The 27256-nt window shown below is 34.5% G+C and overlaps 2 protein-coding genes across 2 annotated transcripts; one reads left to right on the top strand and one right to left on the bottom strand.

Moving 5' to 3' along the window:
* Window positions 1–295: 295 nt before the first annotated feature.
* On the bottom strand, window positions 296–20285 carry slc29a3 (solute carrier family 29 member 3). Its single transcript, XM_073835204.1, has 7 exons — window positions 20181–20285; window positions 18100–18227; window positions 16530–16931; window positions 8770–8852; window positions 7187–7413; window positions 5448–5610; window positions 296–1156 (listed from the first exon to the last, which is right to left on the bottom strand). The coding sequence occupies exons 3-7, from the start codon at window positions 16854–16856 to the stop codon at window positions 532–534; spliced, it is 1425 nt and encodes a 474-aa protein (XP_073691305.1). The 5' UTR covers window positions 16857–16931; window positions 18100–18227; window positions 20181–20285; the 3' UTR covers window positions 296–531.
* A 451-nt stretch (window positions 20286–20736) lies between these two features.
* Window positions 20737–22897, top strand: c1d (C1D nuclear receptor corepressor). Its single transcript, XM_073835203.1, has 5 exons — window positions 20737–20801; window positions 21761–21910; window positions 22005–22071; window positions 22159–22214; window positions 22389–22897. The coding sequence occupies exons 2-5, from the start codon at window positions 21773–21775 to the stop codon at window positions 22566–22568; spliced, it is 441 nt and encodes a 146-aa protein (XP_073691304.1). The 5' UTR covers window positions 20737–20801; window positions 21761–21772; the 3' UTR covers window positions 22569–22897.
* The last annotated feature ends 4359 nt before the right edge of the window (window positions 22898–27256 follow it).

The following is a 27256-nucleotide window of genomic DNA, read 5'->3' as shown; positions in this document are numbered from 1 at the left end:
TGATCCCCCTTATGTTGGTAAAATAAAACTTTTAATGATTCTGAAAGGGGGATGTAAACTTTTGACCTCAGCTGTAGATGACAGGTTTCTATTTTTACCTTCTTTATGTTAGATATGCTATATTTTTGCGTTGAATTTTAAAATGTCCTTTCACAATAACACATTTAAAAAAATGACCAAAACCCTTAAAGCACAGTAAAACCAGTTTACGCCTATGTATTAATGCAGAAAAATAACATACAAGCTTCTTTTTATGCAAATATTTTATTATAAAGATCAGAATTGACCCCAAACGTGATTGCATATTTTCTGAAAAATAAAAAATGATAAAATTCAACTTAAAATTGACTGTTAAAGCAATTTGATAAAAAAAAAAAAATCATTGGGAACGTTAAAATGCATAAAGACTGTAACAAAATTTATAAAAGACGTTTTTTGTAAATTCAGCAAAAGTCTTCTTGAGTGCTGTAGTGTAAACAATCAGTCTTGTGGCAACACTTTAAAAGGTAAAAGGCAGCTAGTCATTTCCACTCAGATAAAGTGAACGAGCGCCACAGAGAAGGCTGAACCCACAGCTAGCCCAAGCGTGAGGAAGAAGGACATGACGACACCCGCAGGCTCAGCCAGCTCCCGCGGCACGACTTTGGGCCCGTAGATCATGGGCAGCGTGCCCAGGTACCCGTTGGTAATCCCCAGCAGACAGACGAAGACCACTGGGAAGAGGTCATGTGCAAAAAATACATTGTGCAGGTGGTACCGTGGCTGATAGTTGCAGAACATAAACAGAGGAACCAAGGCGGTTCTGGAGACAACCAGCAACGGCAGCATTTGACTGGTGGGACCTGGCACCTGCAACCAGGCGGTGACCTGCCGGCCACAGAAGTCTGCAACATTGTACAGTAGAAAACTAGTCAGAGGCACAAAGTATGTGGTAGCCCAGGGGCTTCCAGAGTCTTTATTCATGGACTGGATTCCTGAGGAGAGAGCGGGGAAAATCATGATGGAGATGAAGAAAACGTAAAAGACGCAGCTTCCCAGCACCCAGGTCTTCTTCAGGATGGGTTTGAGGGGCGGCACGGATACAGATGACGAGTCTGAGTGGCTGTTGTGGCTGTTAGACTCACTATAGGGTACACCAGCTGCTTCCATGTAGTATCTGCAAGAGAGACAGATGTCCCATTGATGCCTTGTATTAGGGTCAGTGGTGTCACAAAACAATATATTATATACAATTTATACAGACATTGACTGATAAATATATTTTCCGTTCCTTAAGGTAAATAATGTTTGGGAAGTGTAACTGAAATAAATAGTTTCACCGATAAGACCACAGAATGTTAGTTTCATCTGGTCAGAGAAGAACGGGACCCTGGACCCTTGGTTTCTCCTCAGGCTTTTTCCTCCATTTCTCAATAGCAATATTGTCAACTTGACTGTACAGACACTGTTTGAACTGAACTTAGCTGGACAATGACATGACTGAGTCAATGATGAACTGACTTTAATTGAAAAACTGAGTGTTTACTATGGTCCTCCAACACTATCTTCCTGTTTAACACTGTAAAGCTGCTTTGACACATTCTATAATATAACAAGAACATTGTAAAAACTTGTTTTTCCATTTCCTAATTAAAATTTTGCTGTGGAACTCAGTCAATTATGTTTAGGTGGTGTCCGGAAACCAAAATCAATTGCTGATACTTTGACCTTTTGACCTTTCATAAAATGTACATATTAATTAGAATTTATTAATTTAGTCAAATGTCATCAAATTTAAGCTTTAAAATAAAATTCAGAAATAATAAATATGTCTTTGTGCAAAAATCATGTTTATGCTTATACGGTGTGTGCATGATTATTAGACAAGTTGATATTCTGGTCATATTTCTTCTCAAGCACATTTGACCAATTCCAAGCCTATGGAAGCCCTTTTCTGCCACTAAATAAAAAATAAAAAAGGTAATTGTGACTTTTTTTATCTCACAATTCGGACTTGATTTCTCACAATTTCGAGTTTAAATCTCACAATTCTGACTTTTTTCTCCGAACTTCGTCATATAAACTGGCAATTCTGACTTTTTTTTTAATATATATACGCACAATTGCGAGAAATAAAATCAGAATTGTGAGATACAAAGTCAGTTAACTTTATTAACTTTTGTTCAGGTGAGCATAATTAAATTATTAAACAGGTTTTCTTGTATAGATAAAATGAGCCAAAAAAAGATGCCCATTAGAAGAATGCGTTACTAAAGCAATACTAGAATTTGCAAAGTTAAGGCATGACTATTGGACAGGGAAATCAAAGGTAAAAAAGAAATATGTGTGAAACCATCGGGAACCCTTTAGTCTCCAGAACCTTTATATTTCAGAACTGCAACCTACCTGGAGTCTCCAGAAGTGCAATGTGTCAGGTTCTCAAGAGACTTGGGTAAAGAATCCTAAAAAAATACTTTCACTTAATAAGAATGACATGCTTAAGTGTTGTGAAATACTTTTTTGTGATTTTTTTAGCCCTTATGTATTTCACAACACTTCAGCATGTGATTCTCATTAAGTGTGGGTCATTTTTTAGGATTCTTTACCCAATTCTCTGAGAATGTAACAACCTGCACTTCTGGAGACTCCAGGGGCTGCAGTTCTGGAAAATTGAGGCATTGGAAGCTAAATTTGTTCTGATTTTCACACTTAGTTCTTTACCATAATTCTTAATTCTTTTGCAGTTAACATGTTTCTTTCTTTCTCCACCTGTTTTTTCTGAACCAATGAGCTAATTTTTGACTAGTTCAGTCTAAGTTAAATCTATTTTTTTTGTAAAAGAAAACCTGCTTAATAATTACACACATCTGAACATAAGGAGTTTTTCACTTCCAGCCTTCAATTACATATCACTTATAAATGATTAAATACAAAATGAATAGTAGTTATTAAGACTGATGTGGATTGGAATTGGTCAAATGTGCTTGGGAAAAAAAAAATCAACTTGCCTAATAATCACACACTGTACTTCAAAACAAAATTTCTATTTCAGTGTGTTATAAAATTATATAAAAAGTTTTTTTTTGTGATGTCAAAGCTGAATTTTCAGCATCATTTCTCGAGTCTTTGTCATTAGAATTTTTTGATTTGGTGCTCATGAAAACATTTCTTATTATTATCATGTTGAAAACAATTTTACTATTTAAGTTATTTATTAATTTTTGCCATGGTACAGCTTTTCACGATGCTTTGATGAATAGTTTAAAGAACAGCATTTGTTTAAGTAACTCTTTTGTAATTTCATAAATGTCTTTACTGTCACTTTTGATCAATTTAATGTGTGCATGCAAAATAAAATGTATTAAAAAAAAACTTACTGTCCCCATACTTTTTAACAGTAGTGTAATCAAACCACAAACCAAAAGAATATATTCAGAATGTCACATGATTATTTCCACTACAATAAAAATAATGCTATGGTATTCTGAATAGATTAGAAATCAAATAATAGGTTTTTGAAAGCAATGTTTTACAAGCAATAATTTGCACAACACTTGTGCTTTCGTTGTATTACTAAAATCGTTGCTTGTGATTTAATCAAGTAGTACTTGATGAATAATGATTCTGTGATTTTTTTTTTGTGTGCACCAGATATAATTGCATGCAATCATGCAAATGCAGATCTCTAGTTCCACTTACTGGTAACTCTGAGTACTGCATTTACTTTAATAATTTTCATCCAAAAATTCTATCATCTACTGTTCTAAAACCTTTATAGCTTTCGTTCCTCTGTGGAACAAATGAGATAAGTCACAGAATCTCCAAGATGCTTTTTTTTTTCCCGTATGATGACAGTGAATATTTGAATTTGAATGAGAGTTCTATGAAAAGTTGAATAACACCAAAGTCATACGAACTGTAATTATACTCCCATGTCTATTTTATAACATTTTGAGCGCTTGAAAGAGTCTCCTTTCAAAGTCAATATATTGGTGAAGAAATTCTCCTACACTTCTCCATTTGTGACTGACAGATTTGGTAATCAGCAGGCTGAGTTATGTGGATGTAGGATTTTGAAAAATCCCTAACCAAGTATATTATAATAGTATGATAGGCACATTAGAAACTGCTGATCTCGACATCACAACTGTGTCACGAAACTGCGGTTTAACCCTAGGCCACAGATGAAACTCATGGATTCACTACCAGCACCACAGTTCCTCTTTCAGCTCGCCCTTCAACAAAGAACTCTGTGAATATCATGTGGTAAGGTTTTAAATGGGAGATACTCAGAGACAAATGTAAGAAAACGATGCTCCTTTTGTATTAGTGGGGTCAAATGTTTTACTCCACCCTAAAATAAAAAAGGTTTGGAACGACATGGGGCTAAGTGATTAAGGACAAAATTTTAATTCTGGGGTGGAGTAACCCTTTAAAGCAGGGGTGTCCAACCCTGTTCCTGGAGATCTACTATCCTGCAAATTTCAGCTCCAACCCTGAAGAAACACACCTGAACCAGCTAATTAATCTCTTAAGTAGCACTTGATAATTACAGACAGCTGTGTTGGAGCAGGGCTGGAACAAAAATCTGCAGGTAGGTAGATCTCCAGGAGCAGGGTTGAGCAGCCCTGCTTTAAAGGATTAGTTCACTTTCAGAACAAAAATTTACATGTGATATACTCACCCCTTTGTCATCCAAGATGTTCATGTTTTTCTTTCTTCAGTCATAAAGAAATTATGTTTTTTGATGAAAACATTTCAGGATTACTCTCCATATAGTGGATATGTATGGTGCCCCAAGTTTGAACTTCCAAAATGCCGTTTAAATGCAGCTTCAAAGGGCACTAAATCACAGCCGAGGAAGAGGGGTCTTATCTAACGAAACGATCAGTTATTTTTGAAACAAATTGACAATTTGTACACTTTTTAACCTCAAATTCTTGTCTTGTCTTGTCTCTGCGATGTATGCGCAGTCTGTGTGACCCGGGTCAATACAGTTTGGGTATGTCGAAAAACTCCCATCTCGTTTTCTTCCCTAACTTCAAAACCTTTTTTGATGTTCAAGACAAAAAGAAGATGGAAGTTACCCTAACTGTATTGACCCAGATTACACAGACTGTGCATTGCAGAGACGCATTAGAGGTTAAAAAGTATAAAATTCACATTTTCTTTAAAAATAGCCTGTTTTGCTAGATAAGGCCCTCTCTCCTCGGCTGGGATCATTTAGAGCCCTTTGAAGCTGCGTTTAAACTGCATTTTGGAAGTTCAAACTTGGGGGCACCATACACCTCCATTATATGGAGAGAAATCCTGAAATGTCTTCCTCAAAAAACTAATTTTTTTACGACTGAAGAAAGGCAGAACATCTTGGATGACAACGGGGTGAGTACATTATCTGTACATTTTGTTCTGGAAGTGAACTAATCCTTTAATGAGTTTGAGCTACATGTTTAATGAAACTCGCTCACCTTGAGTAAGGCAGTCTGGGCAGCAGCAGGTACATCATGATACAGACAAGAGTGAAGATGTCCGCTGTGATGAAATACACCAGCGCACTGTTGGTCACGTCACTTGAAGCAGCCAGATCTACTATTGATGCCAATGCACTCAAAGTGCCACCCATGGCCTGACCTGAAGACAAAGGACACAAGCTTAGTGTTGTGGCTCCATTGCACACTGTGCCTGTGGTACAGTATCTCACCAAAGTGAGTACACCCCTCACATTTCAGCAACCATTTTATTATATCTTCTCAAGGGACAATACGGTATATTTTAGAGTACTCAATCTTGTATAGATTTACTCTCCTCTGAAAATAACTCAACATACAGTCATTATTGTCAGAACAGCTGGAAACAAATGTGAGTACACCCTAAGTGATTAACCATCTAAAGCCACGTGTCCTATTCATCATGTTTAAGTTTTTGTCTGCTTGACAGGACCATACAACGTTGTGTATCTTGTATTAGAGCAGTTAAAATTATGTGCTTTAAGTACAATTTTCTCATACTGACCACTGGATGTGCAACATGGCATCTCATGGCAAAGAACTGTCCTTATCTTATGGCTCTTTGAGAAAAAAAATATGGTAACACTTTCTATGAAGCCCTTATTTATAATAGTCAAGTCAAGTCAAGTCACCTTTATTTATATAGCGCTTTTAACAATACAGATTGTGTCAAAGCAACTGCACAGTATTTAAACAGCACCATAGTGTGTAAGTAACGCATTATTGTAAACAATCAATTTTCAGTTAAAGGCAGTTCATCAATGAATTCAGTGATATCAACATCCAGTTCAGTTCAATAATTGAATCAGTTCATAATACATTATAAGGGTATTCTTAAGGCATTATAATGAATACATAATGCATTATAAAAAGCTTATAATATGTTGTATCACCTCATGAGTATTTATAAGAACAGTTTTAATGTATTATAATGTTTAACTTATTTGTGGTTCTGGCTTTTAAGAGTATTTTTACCTCCTTATAGTTATAACGTATTATAATCTTTCCATGTTTCTCATGTCACTTTACTTAAAGCATACAAAAACCGCTTATAAGTAATATTAATAATATTTCTCAAAGAGCCATAAGATCAGGTATCAGATCAGATGAATGTGTAATATGATCAGTTTGATTATTTTGATGGTACCCTTTGGACAGCTTTTGATAAGTAACTCTGCAACTGCATGTCAACTAGCAGTAGTTATTATGCTAAATAAATGCTAACACTGTATTTTGAGGGTTCTCCAAAAGACAAACTGATTATAAGTAGCTTAGAAAGTTCGGAAACCTTCTACCTGGCTTAACCTTAACCTCAGTCTACTAATACTCTTAGTTAGTTGACATGTAGTTGGAAAGTTGCTTATAGTCAATAGACTAAGTGGACAATCAAAATAAAACTTAATGTAATGTAAAAAAAATAAATGTAGTATGATATAGTTCTTTATAAATTAAGTAGATTTAATATGGCGTCCATTGTGTGTTATAGATAATCTTAATCTTAAAAGTTACAACTATATACTCAAGTATTATAAATGTTTTTTATTATTAGTAGTATTCATCATGAGATGATATAACATATATGATTTTTATAATGCATTATGCATTTATTTTAATGCCTTTGGAAGATTCTTTTAATGTATTATAAATAGAAAGTGTTACTTTTTTATATTTAGAGATTTGGACTGAAATATGAATGGTACCTGATATGATTGCTTGAGATATCCTCATGGGAAAGTGACCACTGATACCAAACACGCTGCCAGAGAAAATGTTGGACGCCCCACTGACCAGCGCCACGCTGGCCAGCGTACCCCCAAAAAACTGCATCCTACAGTCAGACATATCCACTTTCACCAGTGCTGTGGTCACCACAAACACAACCAAGATCACCAGAAGAGAGAACAGTATCCGCACCTGAGAGGAGAACCTGTAAAGAAATACACATTCAGTCACGCTACTAATCAGGACTCGACAATAAAGGACTGCTTGATGGGCCAGGGCCAGTGTGAAAGAATTGTATTTATTTGTTTATTTTATGTAAGTAAAGGCCTACTAACATGCTGTTAAAGGTTTGCAGAGAGCAAGGGAATGTTTTGAAGCCAATTTAGACCTTGCTTACAGGGACAACGTTGAAATATTTTAGTCATCCAGTTTCCAATCTTTCCTCTCAATTTAGTTATTCAGACTTTTCACACAAAACAGCAGTGTGCCCATCAGACAGCATGTTCTGTACCTGCTGGCCACAGACATCTTATTTTCAACTTGTCTTGAATATTTAGAATTAGAGCCTAATGTTCACAACAAAACCACAAAAAAGGGAAGTCTAGAGACAAACATGTAATGTTGGAAAATGGACACAGTGAGTCTTTATTCTCTGAGAGCACAGGAATTGGCAAAGGTTACAAAGGTACCACAGTACTGTGTGTGTGACCTGATTCAATTAAGGCTGAGCCAGAGATGTTTAGTTTGTGCTGTACAAGAAGATGCAAACTCTCGCACCTCATAGAACATTTTTTTGGTTTTTGTAGTAAGACACACTAATAGTACCATTCAACAAGTGTAGAATTCTGCATTCTCAAAAACAAGGCTTGCTGTTGGTTAACCGTTCCATGAAAAACCTTTAACATCCATGGAACCTTCTAGGGCTGTGCCACATATCGAAATTATTGAAACATCACAAATGTGACCCTGGACCACAAAACCAGTCATAAGGTTAAATTTTACAAAACTGAGATGTATACATCACATGAAAGCTCAAGAAAGAAATAAGCTTTCTATTGATGTATGGTTTGTAGGATAGAACAATATTTGGCTGAGATACATCTATTTGAAAATCTGGAATCTAAGGGTGCAAAGAAATCAAAATACTGAGAAAATCACCTTTAAAATGGTCCAAATTAAGTTCTTAACAATGCATATTGCTAATCAAAAATTACATTTTGATATATTTACAGTAGGAATTTTACAAAAAATCTTCATGGAACATGATCTTTACTTAATTTCCTAATGATTTTTGGCATAAAATAAAAAACGATAATTTTGACCCATGCAATGTATTTTTGGCTATTGCTACAAATATACCCCAGCGACTCTTCAGATTGGCGAAATGTTCTGTTAACTGAAAGATTCTTTGGGGAACCCAAATGGTTCTTCTATGGCACCGCTGTAAACCACCTTTGAAAAACTGTATTTTTAAAAGTGTGCTTTAAAAGCATTTGAAATTAGAAATCACACATTCTGACTGGCTTATATAGAAAGGGAAGTGAGCAGATGTTTGTTTTACCTGTTGACCAGGAGGTAGTTGAGGATGAGACATAGCACTGAGGGAATAGTGGAAGCAATGGCGATGTAACTCTCAAAGTAGTCCTGCACACCAGACAAAAAAAGAAGAGTCATTCATAATCAATAGCCTACATGTGTCACAATCAGTGATGTAAACGACAATGTCAGTTATTATTGCTCAATAACTCTTATTTTCGAAATAAATGGGCATGAAGTATTGGAGAGAGTTATTTGATTATGCAAGAATAATGAGTGCAGACTGATTCAAGATGAACAGCCACACAGAGCACTGTTTTCCTGAGCCAACTGTCAATTATACAGTTAGTTTGAGGTCAGTACACACACATATCTTATCACATAATACCACAGTTGACCATTTAGAATCAAGTGTTCTGAAGAGTATTCAATTGTAGCATTTCTATCAAATTTTGGTAGACTAGCTCAATCTAATTAATTGTCTGCTATTTGACATCAATTGACAGTATTTGATGAGATTGGTATTATAATAATGATGTGTAAGTCAGTGTATAATACACATTTTTGAGGACATCCTGTATACAATAAATGTTATTGTACCCAAGTTTACTTTGCCTACTTTAATTGCATTTTATCATTGACACCTCTAATGTTCCTTGACATCTCTAATGCCACTGAAAAAAAAGTCAGTAAAAAAAATACAGCAAGTAAAATTTAGTGCTTTATAGTTAAAAAGCCATTAGCAGTGCTTGATGTCACTTGTGTTCTTTTATCATTTACAAAATATTTTGAAGAACGTTAGTAACCAAACAGCTTGGTCGCCATTGACTTGCATTGTATAGACAATACCACTCAGACTTTGCTTAAAATAGGAAAATACAATCTTAAAAATAAAGATAAATAAAGAAAATAAAAAATTATTGGCATTGATGGTTCCATTAGGAACCTTGAACATCCATGGAACCTGACAAATGCAGAAAAGGTTCTTTATAGCCGATTTTTAAAATGTTCTATTAAAAGTAGGGGTGGGCGATTTGGTAAAAATATCATATCACGATTTTTTCAAGAAATATCACGATTTTATCACGATTCTTTGTCATGTTGGTTTTACTTTTTTACAAGTTGTCTGAGTAGTACAGCCAAATTAATTTTTCTATTTTAAAACCAAAACCTTACAAGGTAACAAAATATAAAATAAAAAGAATGGCAGATATTTAAGCCAAAGTGGGCGAAGACAAAAAAAATCTTTGTCATTATTTTCTTTGTTTTTAAAAAATAAGAACAAAGATAAGCTACATGTTACATATACACATACTATACAAATAAAACAAACAGTGCTTTAATTTTCAGGTACAGTCGGTGTATTTATCAGTAGCATTCAAGAAATTTAATTAACAAATATAAAAATAAAACACTATATACATTATATACTTAAATTATACATAGAAGCAACATTTAAAGCAACTGTATTGAAGTTCTTCAGTCAAGAGCAGTGAGTGATTTTCCTTTGTGTTTTGTTTTATTAGCGTATCATCACCCAAAAATGACAATTATGTCATCATTTACTCACTCTCGCATTTAAGCATAAAACATGCTGAACATAAAACTTATTTTGAATAATGTGGGTATTAACCAAACAGTTGCTGGGTCCCCAGTTACTTCCATATATTTTATTTATTTATTTTAAGTCAGTGGGGACCAGCTACTGTTACCCACATTCTTCAAAATATCTTCTTTTGTGTTAAGCACAAGAAAAAAATGAATAGAGATTTAGGACATGTGAGTGACAAGATTTTTGGGTGTACTGTCCCTTTAATGACAATCGACAGCATGTTTAGCTCTGTTGCAGAGCTGCACGCATCTATACAGGCGCGCATCCGTTTTTCTCTTAACTGTTTACTTTCACTTTAGACAACCGACTGTGTTTATATGTAATCCTTGCGTGTTTTTGACAGTATAAGCAAATTAAACGCCAAAGATAGCTCAGTTTAGTAATCAGGTGCTGTTTGACAGGCTTTTAGCGCACGTGCTTCAGGTTTACGCGCTCATGAAGCACATGCCAGAACACCGCGCGGACCAAATGGCGTTATTTTACCGGCAAGACTTTGAAGCACATTCAAATAATGTACTTTTGTGATCGCGAATATGAATAAGTGCAGTGTCCCGTGAGTGAATGTACAGTATATTAAGACGGAGACACACTGTAGCACGATACTACGATATTTATTCAAAAGCAGATCGTGGAGACATTTTAATCGTCCACGATCAAAAATCGTCATATCGCACACCCCTAATTAAAAGGTTTTCTTAAGAACTGTTCACTAAAAGATTCTTTGGGGAACCATAAATAGTTGTTCTATGGCATTAAAGCAAAAACACACTTTAGAAAGCTTTATTTTTAAGAGCGTAGCACAGTAGAAACATAGTCAAACAGGTTTGGAATAATATGAGGGCGAGTAAATGATGACAGGATCTTAATCTTAATATTTGGGAAAACTATCCCAGAGAATCTTAATAATAAGTCATTTGAAAAGAAAATGGCCTTAAATGGGTAGTCCATCCAAAAATGAAAATTCTGTCATCACTTACTCACCATTAAGTTGCTCCCAACCTGCATGAACACAAAAGATATTTTAGAAAGAATATAGAAGTTGAGAGAAACTACATACAGGTTTGCAACAACTTGAAGGTGAGTAAATGACTAGTTTTTCATTTTATTTAACTATCGTGTTAATTATCAGAAGGAAATGCTCATAAAATTTACCCTTAAAGGTGTAGCTCACTTCAGAATAAAAATTTCCTGATAATTTTCTCACCCCCAATGTCATCCAAGATGTTCTTGTCTTTCTTTGTTCAGTTGAAAAGAAAATACATTCCAGGGGTTTTCTCCATATACATATATAGTGCCTTGCAAAAGTATTCATTTTTTTTTTCCACATTTTGTTTTGTTGCAGAATTATGTTAAACTGTTTTAAATTAGTTTTTCCCCACATCAGCTTACACTCCATACACCATAATAATGACAAAGCAAAAACTAGATTTGCAAATTTTACAAATTTATTAAAAATAAAACACTGAATTAAGTACATTGCATAAGTATTCATACCCTTAACTCAGTGCATAGTTGAAGCACCTTTACAGCCTCAAGTCTTTTTGGGTATGATGTGACAAGCTTTGCACATCTGCATTTGGCAATTATCTGCCATTCTTTGCCTCACCTTTTCACCTCTCTGGATGGGGGCTGGCAGACATTTTCTAGAGTCCTAGTTGTTCCAATCGTCTTCCATTATGGATAATGAAGGCTACATGCTTCTGTGAACCTTCAATGGAGCAGATTTCTTTTCTGAACTCTTCCCTAGATCATTGCCTTAACGCAAGTCTGTCTCTGAGCTCTACAGGCAGTTATCTTGACCTCAGGACTTGGTTTTTGCTCTGATATGCATTTTCAGCTGTTAGATCTTTTCTGAGAGGTGTGTGCCTTTCTAAATCATACTCATTCAAATGAATTTGCCACAGTTTAACTCCACTCGAAGTGTAGTAACATCTAGAAGCAATATGAATGCTCCTGAGCTAAATTTCGAGTGTACCAGAAAAGGGTATGAATACTTATGCAATTTGAATTATGAATACTTATTCAGTTTTTTTATTTTTAATAAATTTGCACAAATGTTAAAAACCTATTTTTTGCTTTGCCATTATGGAGTAGGGAGTGTAGATTGATGTGGGGAAAAAGTAATTTAAAGTAGTTTAACATAAGGCATGACAAAAAGTGAAAAAAAATGAAGGGGTACGAATAATTTCGTGGACTTCAATGGTACCCAACAGGTTGAAGGTCCAAAATGCAGTTTCAGTACAGTTTAAAATGGCTCTACATGATCCCAGTCGAGAAAAAAAGTGTCTTACCTAATAAAACGATCGGCCATTTTTTGAAAAAAAAAAAAAAAAAAAAAAAAAAACTTATCTATATACTTTTAAACCACAAATGCTTGTCTTGCACTAGCTGAAACTCGGACGTAGGTAGAAGTACTGAACCAGTGTTTACAAAGCGAAGAAACAACCATGTGTGACCATACCAACATGATTATAATGCTTGAAGACGCATGCGCATCACAGAGCTAGTGCAAGACAAGCATTTATGGTTAAAAACTATATACCAACTGTTTCACTAGATTAGACACTTATTCCGTGGGATTGTGTAGAGCACTTCAAAGCTGCACTGAAACATCAATTTGGATCTTCAACCCGTTGGCCACCATTAAAGTCCACTATACGGAGAAAAATTATGGAATGTTTTCCTCAGAAACCGCCATTTCTTTTTGACTGAAGAAAGAAAGACAAGAACATGTTGGATGACATGGGGGTGAGTAAATTATCAAGAAATTTTAATTCTAAACGTGAACTAAACCTTTAAAGTAAAGCAATAAACTTTTCAGTTATCCTCAACAATGGATCTCTTTGGGAAGAGCTCATATGCTCTTGACGATTTATAAAATGATATGCTTTCACTTTCACCATTTCCTGCCTTGTCAGATAAAATCAGAGTTTGGGCAGAAGTGAGAGTAACAAACAGAAAAAGGATTATCAAATTAGTACTCATGAGCTTATATTAAAGGAACACTCCACTTTTTTTGGAAATAGGCTCATTCTCCAATTCCCCCCGAGTTAATAAGTTGATTTTTACCGTTTTGAAATCCATTCAGCCGTTCTCCTGTTCTGGCGATATCACTTTTAGCATAGCTTAGCATAGATCATTGAATCCTATTAGACCAATAGCATCGCGTTCAAAAATGACCAACGAGTTTCGATATTTGTCCTATTTAAAACTTGACTCTTCTGTAGTTATATCGTGTACTAATACCGGCGGAAAATGTAAAGCTGCGAATTTCTAGGCTGATAATATTAGGAACTACACTTCCATTCCGGCGTAATAGTCAAGGAAGTTTGCTGCCGTAATATGGCCGAAGCAGGCGGAGTATTATCAGAAATGAGTTCCCAGCTAGTTTAGCATTTGCACATGTGCTGCGTGGTATTACTGCTCCTGCTTCAGCCATATTACGGCAGCAAACTTCCTTGACTATTACGCCGGAATGGAAGTGTAGTTCCTAATGTTATCAGCCTAGAAAATTGAAGCTTTGCATTTCCACCGGTCTTAGTACACGATATAACTACAGAAGAGTCAAGTTTTAAATAGGACAAATATGGAAACTCGTTGGTAATTTTTGAACGCGATGCTACTGGTCTAATAGGATTCAATGATCTATGCTAAGCTATGCTAAAAGTGATATCGCAAGAACAGGAGAACGGCTGAATGGATTTCAAAACGGTAAAACTCAACTTATTAACTCGGGGGGAGTTGGAGAATGAGCCTATTTCCAAAAAAAGTGGAGTGTTCCTTTAAGTCTAATCTTGTTATAAAAAAAATAAATAAAAATAACTAGATTTCTGTTTATGACAACTTAACTAAAAACAACAATTAACTTAAAAGTTAATGTTGCCAATAATAAACCTCATTCAATAAAACCTGATGGTTTTTCTTCCTGTTAAAAATAATGTGGCCTGTCTTTGCCGCCCTGGCAACTAAGAGGGAAATACAAACATAAAAGTCAACATACTTTAGTATCTCAGGACTCACATCAGCCTTCTGTTTTAATCTATTTAGAAAGAAGCATGAAAGTGCTGCCAGTGGGCATAATCTGATCAATTCCAAAGGTCAAGAAGGAAAGACTAACACTTTAAATCAGACATTAATGCCATCTTCAAAAGAGGACAGATTTCACCCAACATTACTAGCTTTTAGCTTCAGTGACCCTAGAACACAATAAAAGGAGCAAGACGGAGCACGTGCTTCTGCATACAAAAGAAACGTCAGTTCTTTCAAATATCACAAGACCTTGAGATTGCTGGGGTGAGCAGAAATCGCAGAAACATGTTGTAACTGCTTTAAATAACCATTTAGCGTGGTTACAAGTAGGTGACACTTGTGCCTGAGACAAACACATCATCTGACACGGTTTAGCAACAGCTGGCACGTGGTTGAGCAGTGCTATACTATGTGCACCTTAATAATCTGCAGTTGCAGTGTAATTTTTGGGACGTTTTTACAGAAAAAAAAAAAACACTTTAAAAAAATGCTACAATAAAATCCTGTCAAATGGCTTACTGGACCACAAAACCAGTCTTAAGTAGTGCAGGTTATTTGTAGCAATAGCCAACGATACATTGTATGGGTCTTAACTATCGATTTTTCTTTTATGCCAAAAATCATTAGGATATTAAGTAAAGATCATGTTCCATGAAGATATTTTGTAAATTTCCTACTGTAAATATATCAAAACATAATCTTTTAATTAGTAATATGCATTGTTAAGAACTTCCTTTGGACAAATTTAAAGGCGATTTTCTCAGTATTTAGATTTTTTTGCACCCTCAGATTCCAAATATTCAAATAGTTGTATTTCGGCCAAATATTGTCCTGTCCCGACAAACAATACGTCAACGGAAAGCTTATTTATTACATTTTCAGATTATGTATATATCTCAATTTTGAAAAATTTACCCTTATGACTGATTTTGTGGTCGAGAGTCACATATAATTTAAGGCAAAAAACAGGAAAAGTAGAGTGTTTTGTGTTACATTTTCAGTTACACTGCATTACTTTAGTTACTTGTGTGCTACCCTGATGGTATTTTGTCTTTATGTGCGTGACCCTTTGTTTTATAGACAGGCCACAGACAAATTTTGATTTCTGTTTTACCACCTGTATTATTATAATGTACTATCAGTAAATGTTAAGGTAAATAGTAGATTTTTGAACTTCAAGGAAGGTAAATTAATATTCTATCTACAAGTTGTAAAATATACAGGCACAAATATACCATGCCTCAAACGCAAATAGTCAAACAGTGTTAATAAGGGGGGTGAAAAACTTTTGAATTTAAAAACCAGGGTCAATTTAACTTATTTTGCCTTCTGGGAAACATGTACGTATCTTCTGTAGTTTCTGAAGGGCAGTACTAAATGAAACAAAAATCATGTTTAGGCGAAATAAGAAAAAATGTCTACACATCTTCATTCGGTTCAAAAGTTCTCACCCCCGGCTCTTAATGCATGGTTTTTCCTTCTGAAGCATCAGTGAGCGTTTGAACCTTCTGTAATAGTTTCATATGACTCCCTCAGTGTGAAGAGATGGATCTCAAAATCACACAGTCATTGCTGGAAAGGATTCAAATACTGAAAAATGCTGAAAAACCATAGAATTTGTGGGACCTGAAGGATTTTTCTGAAGAACATCGGTCCAGTTTGATTACTCAGGACAAAGGACTCATGAACAACTATAACTAAACAAAAGCTGTTGGTCATTCAGGAAACAACACAATATTAAGAATCAAGTGTGTGTAAACTTTTGAACAGGGTCATTTTTATATATTCAGCTATTTTTTTTCTCTTGTGGACTATATGTAAATATCTTATTCAGGTCAGTACTATATAAAAAAATAACATGCATTTTGTATACCCCTCTAATTTTGGTAAAATAATTAACATTTTGCAGATTCTGAAAGGTGCATGTAAATGTTTGACTTCAACTGTATTTTATTTTATTCAATTTAGTGGTGGAAATGGGCTTCCATACTTTTAAACCGAGACAGTAAACTAACGAAAATTAGATCTCCTCTGCTCAGTTATGCATGTTGTGAAAATATAAGTCCATCTTCTGCTTTGACGATATATTGCTCAACCACTGGTAAATGAGAAATAAAAGTTTTCTAATTGATAATCAGACTTACGCTGAGGTCACTGTGAGGTTCCTCTTGGCCAGTGGGATTGGAGCTGTTACTGAGCTTGTAGAGCCAGTACTGTTTGGCCGTGATGAAGACATTCCAGGGCAGCAGAGAGCCGATGCCCATCAGGAAGAAGATGATGTACACTAGATTGTAGGAGTCCTCTGGGCAGTGACGGGCTGCCAGAGGCCCTGCTGGCTGCTTGTGGGAAACCAAAGGTGAAGTGTCGTCCCCCGCTGCCTCACCCTCTGAATGCTCTTCGTCACTCATGGAGGAGATGGTGGTGGGAACGTAAGAGGAGTTCACACTGGCCTGAGACTCTCGACCATCCATTTTCAAAGAGACAGGATGGAGGGAGGGAAATGGAGGAATCCAAGGTATTGCAAATATGGGGGTGACCAGGAAAAACTGATGCAAGGGGTGAGAGAAATAGAAGGCATTAAAAACTTATAAATTTTTTTACTTTTTTAGAGGGGGAAAGTAAGGGTTGTGCAAAAAAAAAAAAAAAAGATTTTGCTTATAGATTTTTTTTTCATTATATACACACACTGCCATTCAAAAGTTTGTGATCCGTAAGATTTTTATTGGTTTTGGAAAGAAGTTTCTTATGCTCATCAAGGCTGCATTTATTTGATCAAAAAAATATAGAAAAAAAATGTAATATTGTGAAATATTATTACAATTTAAAATAATAATTTTCTATTTTAATATAATTTAAAATACTATTTATTTCTGTGATGCAAAGCTGAATTTTCTTCAGTCACTACAGTTTTCAGTGTCACATGATCCTTCAGAAATCATTCTAATATGCTGATTTATTATCAGTGTTGAAAACAGTTGTGCTGCTTACTATTTTTTTGGAACCTGTGAAACTTTTTTAGAACTATTTTAATGAATAAAACATTAAAAAGCATTTATTTAAATAGATATCTTTTTTTTTTTTTTTTACAATATATACTACTGTTCAAAAGTTTGTGGTCAGTAATTTTTTTTCTTTCTTTTTTTTGATAGAACTAATAGTTTGATTTAGCAAGGATTTGTTAAATTGATAAAACGTGATAGTTAAGACTTGAATTACTGTTTCCATCCCATGTGTTAAAGAGAACAAAATAATCACTTCCTGGGAAACTGACGGAAATTATCACCAATAAAAATTACATTTCTGTAACTGAGGAAAGTATAATGAAACTAAACAAATAAATAAATACAATTAAAAAAAAAAAAAAGTCTTAATAAGACTTGCACCTCAGAGTGCACAGACAAAAAACAATAACAAACTGTCCTTTTATCTTGCGTTTAGAGTCAGATACTTAATTCCTGGTAACCCAATTGTGTGAGACAGTTCTGGTAAGGGAATTAAACCAAATCATTTTGATGACAAAGTCTGCCTCAGGCGTTTCAGAATTAGTAAAGCAACATCTGAGATTGTGGCCAGTGAGACTGGTCTGCCGGTTTGTCCAGTTATGAATCTCTATTTAATGTATCATACATGTCCAACACCACTAATAAACAGGAAGGGATTTCAAAGATACAGTAACAACTTCAACAAAAGCTATAAACCAGTATTCAAACTTACTAGAACGTCAGGCCCTCTGCTGCAGTGAGATTACAGTCCGTCAGCTCTTAAAAACTCTCTGCCATCCTGGAGACGCTGTCTGCTCAGATCACAATGAAGAAAGAAGTAAACAGTCAGGACTCACAGCGCTGCAACAGACAGACAAGAAAGTGTACATGAAAACACATCTCCATTGCTTTACTTGCAGTTTGCTGAATTTGACACCAGTAGAAAAGCGCATGTGACAGTCTGTCTCTATCCCAATCCCGACCAATGCTTTATTCAAGGAACACTGGAATTACTGCTGATGCCTTACATGCATCGCTCACAATAATGAACACATTCACATGCCCCTGTACCCTACTCAGTCACATGACACCACACTGACATCTACCTAGGAGACTACAAACAACACACACTGTTATTAACAAACTACACTCTCTACAGCTGATGATATAATATCCTTATTAATGTAATCAATGTATAGTGCGTATTTTTCTCTTTTTTCCATGTATTTATTTGTTTGTAAATCTTAAATATTGTGTAAAATAAGTGTTTATTTAAAGGACATTTACTAACATATACTGTGGTAAATATGATTACCACAGTACAAAGGGTTTTATGCAGTGTTATTAAGTCAATTTGTCATTACAAAAAAGTGCTGTGATTGTACCATGGTACATTGCCTGTCGCGATTCGTTGATTCTAATCGACTATTTGATTTTTTTTTTTTTTTTTTTTTTTGTCGATTTCATTACGCCTGCGTCGACTACCGGAATTTCACGGTAGCCGAATCGATTAAATGCATTATTAGACTGTTTTCCAATGCCACATTATAAAAATCATAATTAAGCATATTTGTGAATTCACAAATGCTATGATTTAGTTAAATGAATATATACGATGCAGGTTTAATGTATATGCATCAATTATGTATATGCATGTACGTTATTTAACGTGCCTCTCACAGAAGCTCCGGTTCTGTGGTAAATATATGGCCAAATATTAAAGATTATAAGTGGACATTTGACCTGAAAGTTGTTTAATCATTATTAAACAAGGATTAGATTGCCAGTAATGAATAAAAACAATCGTCAGGGCGTCAGGGCCTTTGTTGTAACACATAATGTACATTAGCTCTATTGTAATATATAACATATTTCAAAACCATATTTTAAGATTTCTTGCTTTTTTTTAACTAATTATTATTGCATCAGTGCTATTATATATGTATTTTGAGTCATTTTAAAGGCTATTGTTCACTTACATGTACATTTTTGTTACCACAAAAAAGGCCTAATTACAATTATACGGCCCAATGATATTTTTCTATACTGTTTTAATGGTTAAATGACTATTTTTTCCATCAAAAGGCCAAAAGGAGTTTCACGGTTTTATTTTGACCAAATTCTTTCCCATTAGTTTTCCGGATTCAATTTGAATGGTTCTATTAAAATAGAATAATAAAAAAACACCTGCAATTAATTGATTTTATTAAAATAAAATGTTCTTAAGTAAAATTGTTGCTTTTTGGGTGGGAAATAAGTCCTTTAGATTAATCGATAAATTAGTCTATAGATTAATCGATATAAAAATAGTCGTTAGTGGCAGTCCTACTATTACCATGGTACTAAAAGATTACCATATAACAGTAGTTTAGCCTCGTTGACTGAGCGAAACAAACGAGAAATTAAAGAGAGTTCAGTTGTATTGTTTCCTCTCTTTTCTATTGGTGTTCCCAGAAAGCAGCAGCATATTTGGTTTTCGTGAAGCCACAAAGAAATGTTGTCTAGGTCGACAGCTCCGAAACAGTGAAGGGAAGTGTTTCTCAATATGTGTGAGTAAAGACAGATTACAGGGTTCAGCATTTTTATACAGAACAACATTTCATACAGAAAATCAGTATAGTAAAGTAATTGGATTGAGACGAATGATATACAAAGTTGTCCTGAAGTGTTTGTACAGACAAAACAGATGTTTTTTTTTTTCCGTATCAGGTGACTGCATATGACATACCTGCACTTATGAATCAGTGCAAACCTGCTGAACTAGATGAAACTGTGAACTGTAACAAAGCTTATGAATGAAAAAAAAAAACTCACCGATAGTTTGACTTTAGCTGAATTCATTTTTCTCGCACCTGCTCTCCACTGTCAGACAATAACAACACAATCTCAGTAGGCATGTTGTCAGTTGCGGAGGAGTACACAACACTGAACGTGACTTCAAATTAAAAGCCTCAATGCAAATTAAAAGTCATGAAAATACAAGTCAAAACCGTGGTCAAAAAGAGTACTTAATTTGCAGGTTAAGTAGAAATTGTGTCAACGGGGGATTTTATAAAGGCAGTTAATTTGCGATTAATTGGCAATTAAAATAAAGTCACAAAAGCTGTATCCTTTTAAGCAAAATTAAATGTCAAAATTATTTTTCATTCAACATTTAGCATGAGGTACGTCTACTATTTTAAAGTAAAATAATAAAATAAAATATTTAATAAAAAATATGAGTGGCTGAAAAAGAGGATTAGAAATAAACAACAATACTGTTTGGGTGTACTGTGCACGTATTTATTGTAATATTTGCTAAAGACTCTTAGACTTAGTGTAACACGAGCTTTGTTGTAGTTACTTTTGAATGACTTTTATTTTGAAATACCGGCGTTTGAGCGTTGCATATTTTTTCTGTGATCAGTGGAGGTGCAGTGCCGTGCGTGATTACAGGTAAAGGCTTTTTTTAAAATCATATAGATCTACTTTGTGTAACTATGATTTAAAAAATGTTTAATGAGCTGTCTTAGATGGTGTCTTATAGATCGTCTTGGTCTATGAGACTAAATGTGCTGCGATAACACGCGGTCACCAACACACGTGGACCCACATTGAGTCTGTACTTGTTATAATATTGCATGTTTTATTCTTATTGTTTGTTTAATATGGTTTGAATGTTAGTTAATGTTACAGCGTTAACATAGTCTGTGTTAGGGTGTCTGGTTTGTCCCCATATTCAAATGTGACCCTGGACTACAAAACCAGTCTTAAGTAGCGCTGGTATATTTGTAGCAATAGCCAAAAATACATAGTTTGGGTCAAAATTGTCGATTTTTCGTGTCAAAATCATTAGGATATTAAGTAAAGATCATGTTCCATTAATATATTTTGTAAATTTCCTACCGTAAGTATATCAAAACTTATGTTTTGATTAGAAATGTATAGCTAAGAACTTCATCTGGACAACTTTAAAGGCGATTTTCTCAATATTTTGATACTGATTTTTTTTTTTTTGCACCCTCAGATTCCAGATTTTCAAATATTGTCCTATCTTAACAAACCATACATCAATGGGAAACTTATTCATTTAGATGATGTATATATCTCAATTATCTTCAAAATGACTGGTTTTGTGGTTCGTGGTCACAAATGTCATGGAATCTAAAATTTCAGGCCTAATAAAGTTAATGAAATCGTAAAATATAATGGAGAATTAACAGAATTTGTTTTAGTTTTTCTGCTATGTTTAGTTCTGAAATATGTAAATGGGTTGAACCTGAGCTTTGCAATCTCTCAACTTAAAAAGAAAAAAAAAACACTGATGACTTTTTCAGGTCATTCATTGGGCTTGTGGTCTGTAGGAACCCTGTTTTTTTATTAAATAATTTGGCATATGTCATTATGTTTTTCAGACTGTTCATACAATGGCGGATGATGGTCTTGCAGAGGATTATCCCACTGAAATTGAGGAAAACCTGAATGATTTTGAGTCCTCGTTGAGCTCTGTCCAGAATATGGTCCAGATGCTTGTGTCTGTATCCAGAAGTGACAATCTGCTTAAAGTATGTGGAAACAAATGCACAAATCAACAGTTGTATGAACTTTATCATATATGAATGGCTTATTCTATTTTGATCTTTTTGTACAATATCCAAGCTGGATCCTCTTGATCGAGCTAAATTGGATCTGATGTCTGCATATGCCCTCAACTCAATGTTCTGGAGTAAGATTCGACACTTTCGTGTTTTACTGTACTTCATGTGTAATGAAATGGTAGCATGTTATGACAAGATTTAACTTTCCTTCTTAGTGTATCTGGTGACACAAGGAGTGAATCCAAAAGATCATGCGATTAAACAAGAATTGGTAAGTTGAGACTTACCATTTTACCATTTTTCCACACCATTTTACTGGTGTTTTAGGTTTAATGTGTTAATTCCGTGAACAGAAATATAGTTTGTGAAAGTCAAATGCATCGTTTATGAAGGATGGTCATGGTTTATTAAGTAAGAAGAGCTAACATCTTCATTCACCTCACAGGAGAGAATCAGGACATACATGAACAAAATCAAGGAGATTACAGACAAAAGTAAAGCTGCACGTCTGGACAAAGATGCAGCATCACGGTTTGTACGGAATGCATTGTGGGATGCAGAGGACAAGAAAAGAAAAGACAAAGCTGAGCATCCCAAGAAAGGAAAACACATGAGGTTTTCTTGATTGAACTGACTGGTGAGACATTGAAGTTTTTTTGCAAATATTTAGCGGACCTTGGGATTGAGCACAAATATCTCAGTGCATTGAGAAACTGCATAAGAATGCTGTGTTGAGCAGTATCATTCTTTTCATGATCTAGACTAGCTTTTGAACTTAAGAAGAAACCCAATATAAGTTACAGGCATTTGTTTTTTAATATTTAGTTTTTTTATTGTTTTATTCAGTTGAATTTTTTTCTTTTGATTATTGAGTGTGTTTGGAGTATCTGGGGTTATACCATCTGAAATGTGGACCATCCTGAATAGCAGTCCCAATAAAACTACCAAATCCTCTCTGTCTTGTCAATTCATTTGAAAGTATTGCTGCCTTGTGATTCTTTAGATTATACTTTCCTGAAGTTATGTGACCCAGTCTAGTAACAGGGATTCATTATAATCATGAAATTATATAGTTGGTCTGTTTGGAAACAAATGAAGGACTTTCTAAATATGTGCAAATAAATATTTGTATGAACATAAAAAGTTTAAACAATTGAGTCATAAACTGTACATTTGGCTGTATGTTGAGTTATTTTCAGAGGACAGTAAATCTATCAGTCTGAAATGGCCTGATACTTTAAGGAATCCGCGCTGTCCGTATGTCCACTTCCTGTAACACTTCCTCATAACCAGACTGGTTCACCTCCATGTTTGAGGTTTGGTGTTCTTCTGCTCATAAGCCTTGCCTTTTTTGCACCAGACACACCAACATTCCATGGATCAAAAAAGCTCCAGTCACAGCACATAAAACATTACTTCAGAACTACACAAGCCTGTCCAAATGGATTTTTAGCATATTCAAAGTATGTTAAATAAAGTACTTTTTTTAGTAACGTTTAAATATATAAATATAAATGTATAATTTATTGTGACTACACTCTTAAGTAAAGGTGCTTTAAAAGGTTCTTCACAGTGATGCCATTTTTGGTTCCACAAAGAACCATTCAGTCAAACGTTCTTTAAAGAAGCATGCCTTCCTTACTTTTTTATCATCTGAAGAACCTTCTTTCACAACAAAGAACCTTTTGTGAAACAGAAAGGTTTTTCAGATGTTAAAGGTTCTTTATGGAACCATTTAGACAAAAAAAGTTCTTCTATGGGATCGTGGAGCACTTTTATTTTTAAGAGTGTATATCAAAGTAAGTAATTTTATGGGTTAGATTAAGTAGAAATAGATGGAAATTGTCTATTTGAGAGATCATCTTTGGCTATTGTAAGTTAACAGCAAACATTTTAGATTTGATTCACTTTAACTCTATACTGTATTTCTGACCTTCACCATCTGAATGATTACCCTATAATGACACTGTCCTCCAGAAAGTGGATAAACGATACCAGCACAAACAGTATGTTCAACACTCTTTTTTGTCAGAGTATTTGTATCATTGTACTTTTAAACTGTCAAATATCCATAAACAAACATTTAAAAAGTGTGTGTGCATGCATGTGGATAGATAGATAGATAGATAGATAGATAGATATTAAAAATGTAGCATTTCATTTTGGTGCCCTTAGTGGCTCTGAAATCACAGCCTTGACCTTAACATGAATATTTCTGTCTCACTCTTTTATTTTTGTAATCTTTAGTGTAGACATGGTCTACATTGAAGCAAACCGCCCCAGTCCTACAGAGGGCAGTAAAACATGCTGTCCAAGATCCATTATACTCAGAGCTGGCACTCATCTGTTTGTTCAGTGGAACCTTTGGGGTTTCGGTTTCAAGAACATGCGGAGTGAAGTTTCATGTGTTTGGAAAGTCTTTGAAAGGCAGTTCATAAGTGGAAGGAGTCTGGAAAACTGGAGGGTCTCAGGGACTAATTAAAAGCTTGGTGGAGGAGAGCTTCACAATGGCTATTGTTGGCATTGCTTGAGGGTTTAATTAAACAGCCTCATGTCTAATGATGCGATGTGGGATATCGCATTTGTCTTACAATCCTTCAGAGAGAGAGAGACTGTACATAAAATGACTTTGAAGAACACTTAGCGATACAGTTTGCGGTATACTGGGAAATGGCTATTGGCTAGTAATGATGGAAAAGTGTTTTCTAAAGTTATTTGCAAAAAAGGCTTCTGTCAATGTTTCATACTCTGTTGGGACACAAGGTCTCAAATGTGTAGACTTCCAATAATTATGCCTTCAAGTCATGTCTGAACGATATTATTTACGAGATATGGTATATATACAAGAACAGCAGTATAAAGTCTTTTAGGTGTTTACAGTGAGACACTTGGGTTGTGATTAAAGAATCATAATGGAAACAAATTAATATTGATAATATTCATGGAGGCCCAATGTTGAGTATATAGTTTACCCTTTAAAAAAACAGAATATGCTTGTTAGGTATGTTTTGAAGCATTACTGCTGGTTTAAACTGGTTTATGTGCTGGTCCTAAGCAACTACCTAAAAATAAAGGTGCTTCATGATGCCATAGAAGAAACCCTTTCTGTTTCACAAAAGATTCTTTGTGGCGAAAGAAGGTTCTTCAGATTATAAAAATGTAAGAAAGAACCTTTGACTGAATGCTTCTTTGTGGAATCAAAAATGGTTCTTGAATGGCACCGCTGTGAAGAACCTTTTAAGCACCTTTAATTTTAAAAGTGCATATCCAGCTTAAACCAGCTCATGACCAGCTAAGGACCAGCTCAAACCACGCTTAAGCCTTGCTTCAAAACATACCAAACCAGCATATGCTGTTTTTTTCAACAGGGTAGTTTGCTTAGGTATATCCTGTTGGGAATTGGAACACCTTCATGGTTTAAAAGGTTGAAAAGTCTGAGAAATAAGCTTATGATTTTAAATGGAACACAGAATGAAATGCACAGATAAAGCATTAGTTTCACAAATAATGCACATTTTGCTTCATTTACTGCTTGATTGTCTTGTAAAAAGACAGAATGAATCAATGTTATTTTAGTATCCTGATTCTGATAATATAAGGGAAAAAATTTAAAAAATGGATAAAGTCTTTCTTTCTGTTTTTCGTATGGACATTTCCTTCAACCCTAAAACACAACACAATCAGTGTTGGGGAAAGTTACTTTTAAAAGTAATGCGTTACAATATTGCCTAAAAAGTAACTAATTATGTTACTTAGTTACTTTTTATGGAAAGTAATGCATTGTTACTTTTGCTTAACTTTTTAAATCTGGGCAAGACTTGCTGCTTTGTTTTTTATATAAAAAGCTGTTTTTGTTCTGTACATAACGCAGAAGTAGGAAGTTCAACACTCTTCAGCAATAAAAAAAAGAACTAATTTTTGTTTATCTGAAGTAATTATTGCTTATTAGTATGACTGGATTGGATCAAGGTCAGCAGCAAAAACATTGGCTAATAAAATGGGATTAAATACATAAAGGATATTTGTGTTATTTAATATATTTAATTATTGCAGGTTTGCGTCATATCCTCAGCAGTTTCACTGTTTTTATTCATTTTGAAGGAATACTTATTCAGTTTTTTTTGCAAGTGAGATAAATAAAAACATGTTCGCATTTAGTCTAGAACTACAGCAACCATGATGCTTATACAGGAAATTATTTGAAAAGGTAAATCAGATATTCTCTTGTAAATTAAAAAGTAAAACATTACTAGTTACTTGAAAAAGTAATCTGATTACGTAACTCGCATTACTTGTAATGCTTTACCCCCAATGCTGAACGCAATGCAGTGCATAAATCAAAATATGGGTAAAACAACTGTAAAAAAAAAAAGTAAATACAGAATATTACTTTATATTAACACAATACACTGGGCTGTATTTTTATAGACGTTGTTAGAGTGTATTATAGGTTCTGTTAGTTTTTTGAATTTGATTTAATTTTTTACGTTTTAATTTTAGTTAAAATTACAGTAATTTTGTTTAGTTTTTGTCATTTTTATTAGTATTATTTAATATTTTCAATAAAATAGTCTACATAGTTTTTTTTTTATTTTTGTTTTTTTTATTAAGTTGTAGTCCTAAGTTTTAGTGTATTTAGTTTTTAGTTACATTAGTGCTTCAACTTAAACTTAAATGAAAAATGTTGGCTTGGAATCTAACCATCTAAAAACAACTTTTTAAAAATGTATTTTAATATATTTTCTTAGTTATTGTTTATTTTATTTTAAGTATTTAATTTTTAAATGGTTTTAGTTTTTTAAGTTTTTATTTTCTTGCTCTTTTTTATACTGTCTTTATTTAGATAAGGATGGGAATTTGATTGAGGATAAGAGTCATAAAAATGTAAGGGTTATAGAATGTGGTTGTCACACCCGTAAATAACTGTACTATGTGTGAATGCAACCATATCAAGGACTCAAATACGGTACTGACAACCGTATTCTGCTGCTGTGTGAACGTATATGTCAAGCCAATTGGGTGATGAATGTTATACTTTATGATTTTCTTTTCCCCATTTGTTTTTACTATGTATTTGTGCATACTGCCAAAAGCTGCATATTTCATGAGGCTAATGACAAACTAATGGCATTCTGAGAAGTTCAGGGTCAGCGAGTGTACGTCAACTGTATTTCAGTGCTAATAACGCTGTCAGTGACATTGGGGGATGTGTGGGGTGGATGTTCGGCATAGAGAAATAGAGGAAAGTCAATGCCTGTGTGCACTGAAACAGGCTGAGGTGGTCTGTCAAAGAACTTTTTACAGCCTGTGATC

This window comes from Garra rufa, chromosome 2 (genome assembly GCF_049309525.1).
Source record: "Garra rufa chromosome 2, GarRuf1.0, whole genome shotgun sequence".
NCBI classification, from domain to species: Eukaryota; Metazoa; Chordata; class Actinopteri; order Cypriniformes; family Cyprinidae; genus Garra; species Garra rufa.
The sequence above is the reverse complement of the archived record's forward strand: the minus strand, read 5'-3'. Positions and strand labels throughout refer to the sequence as shown.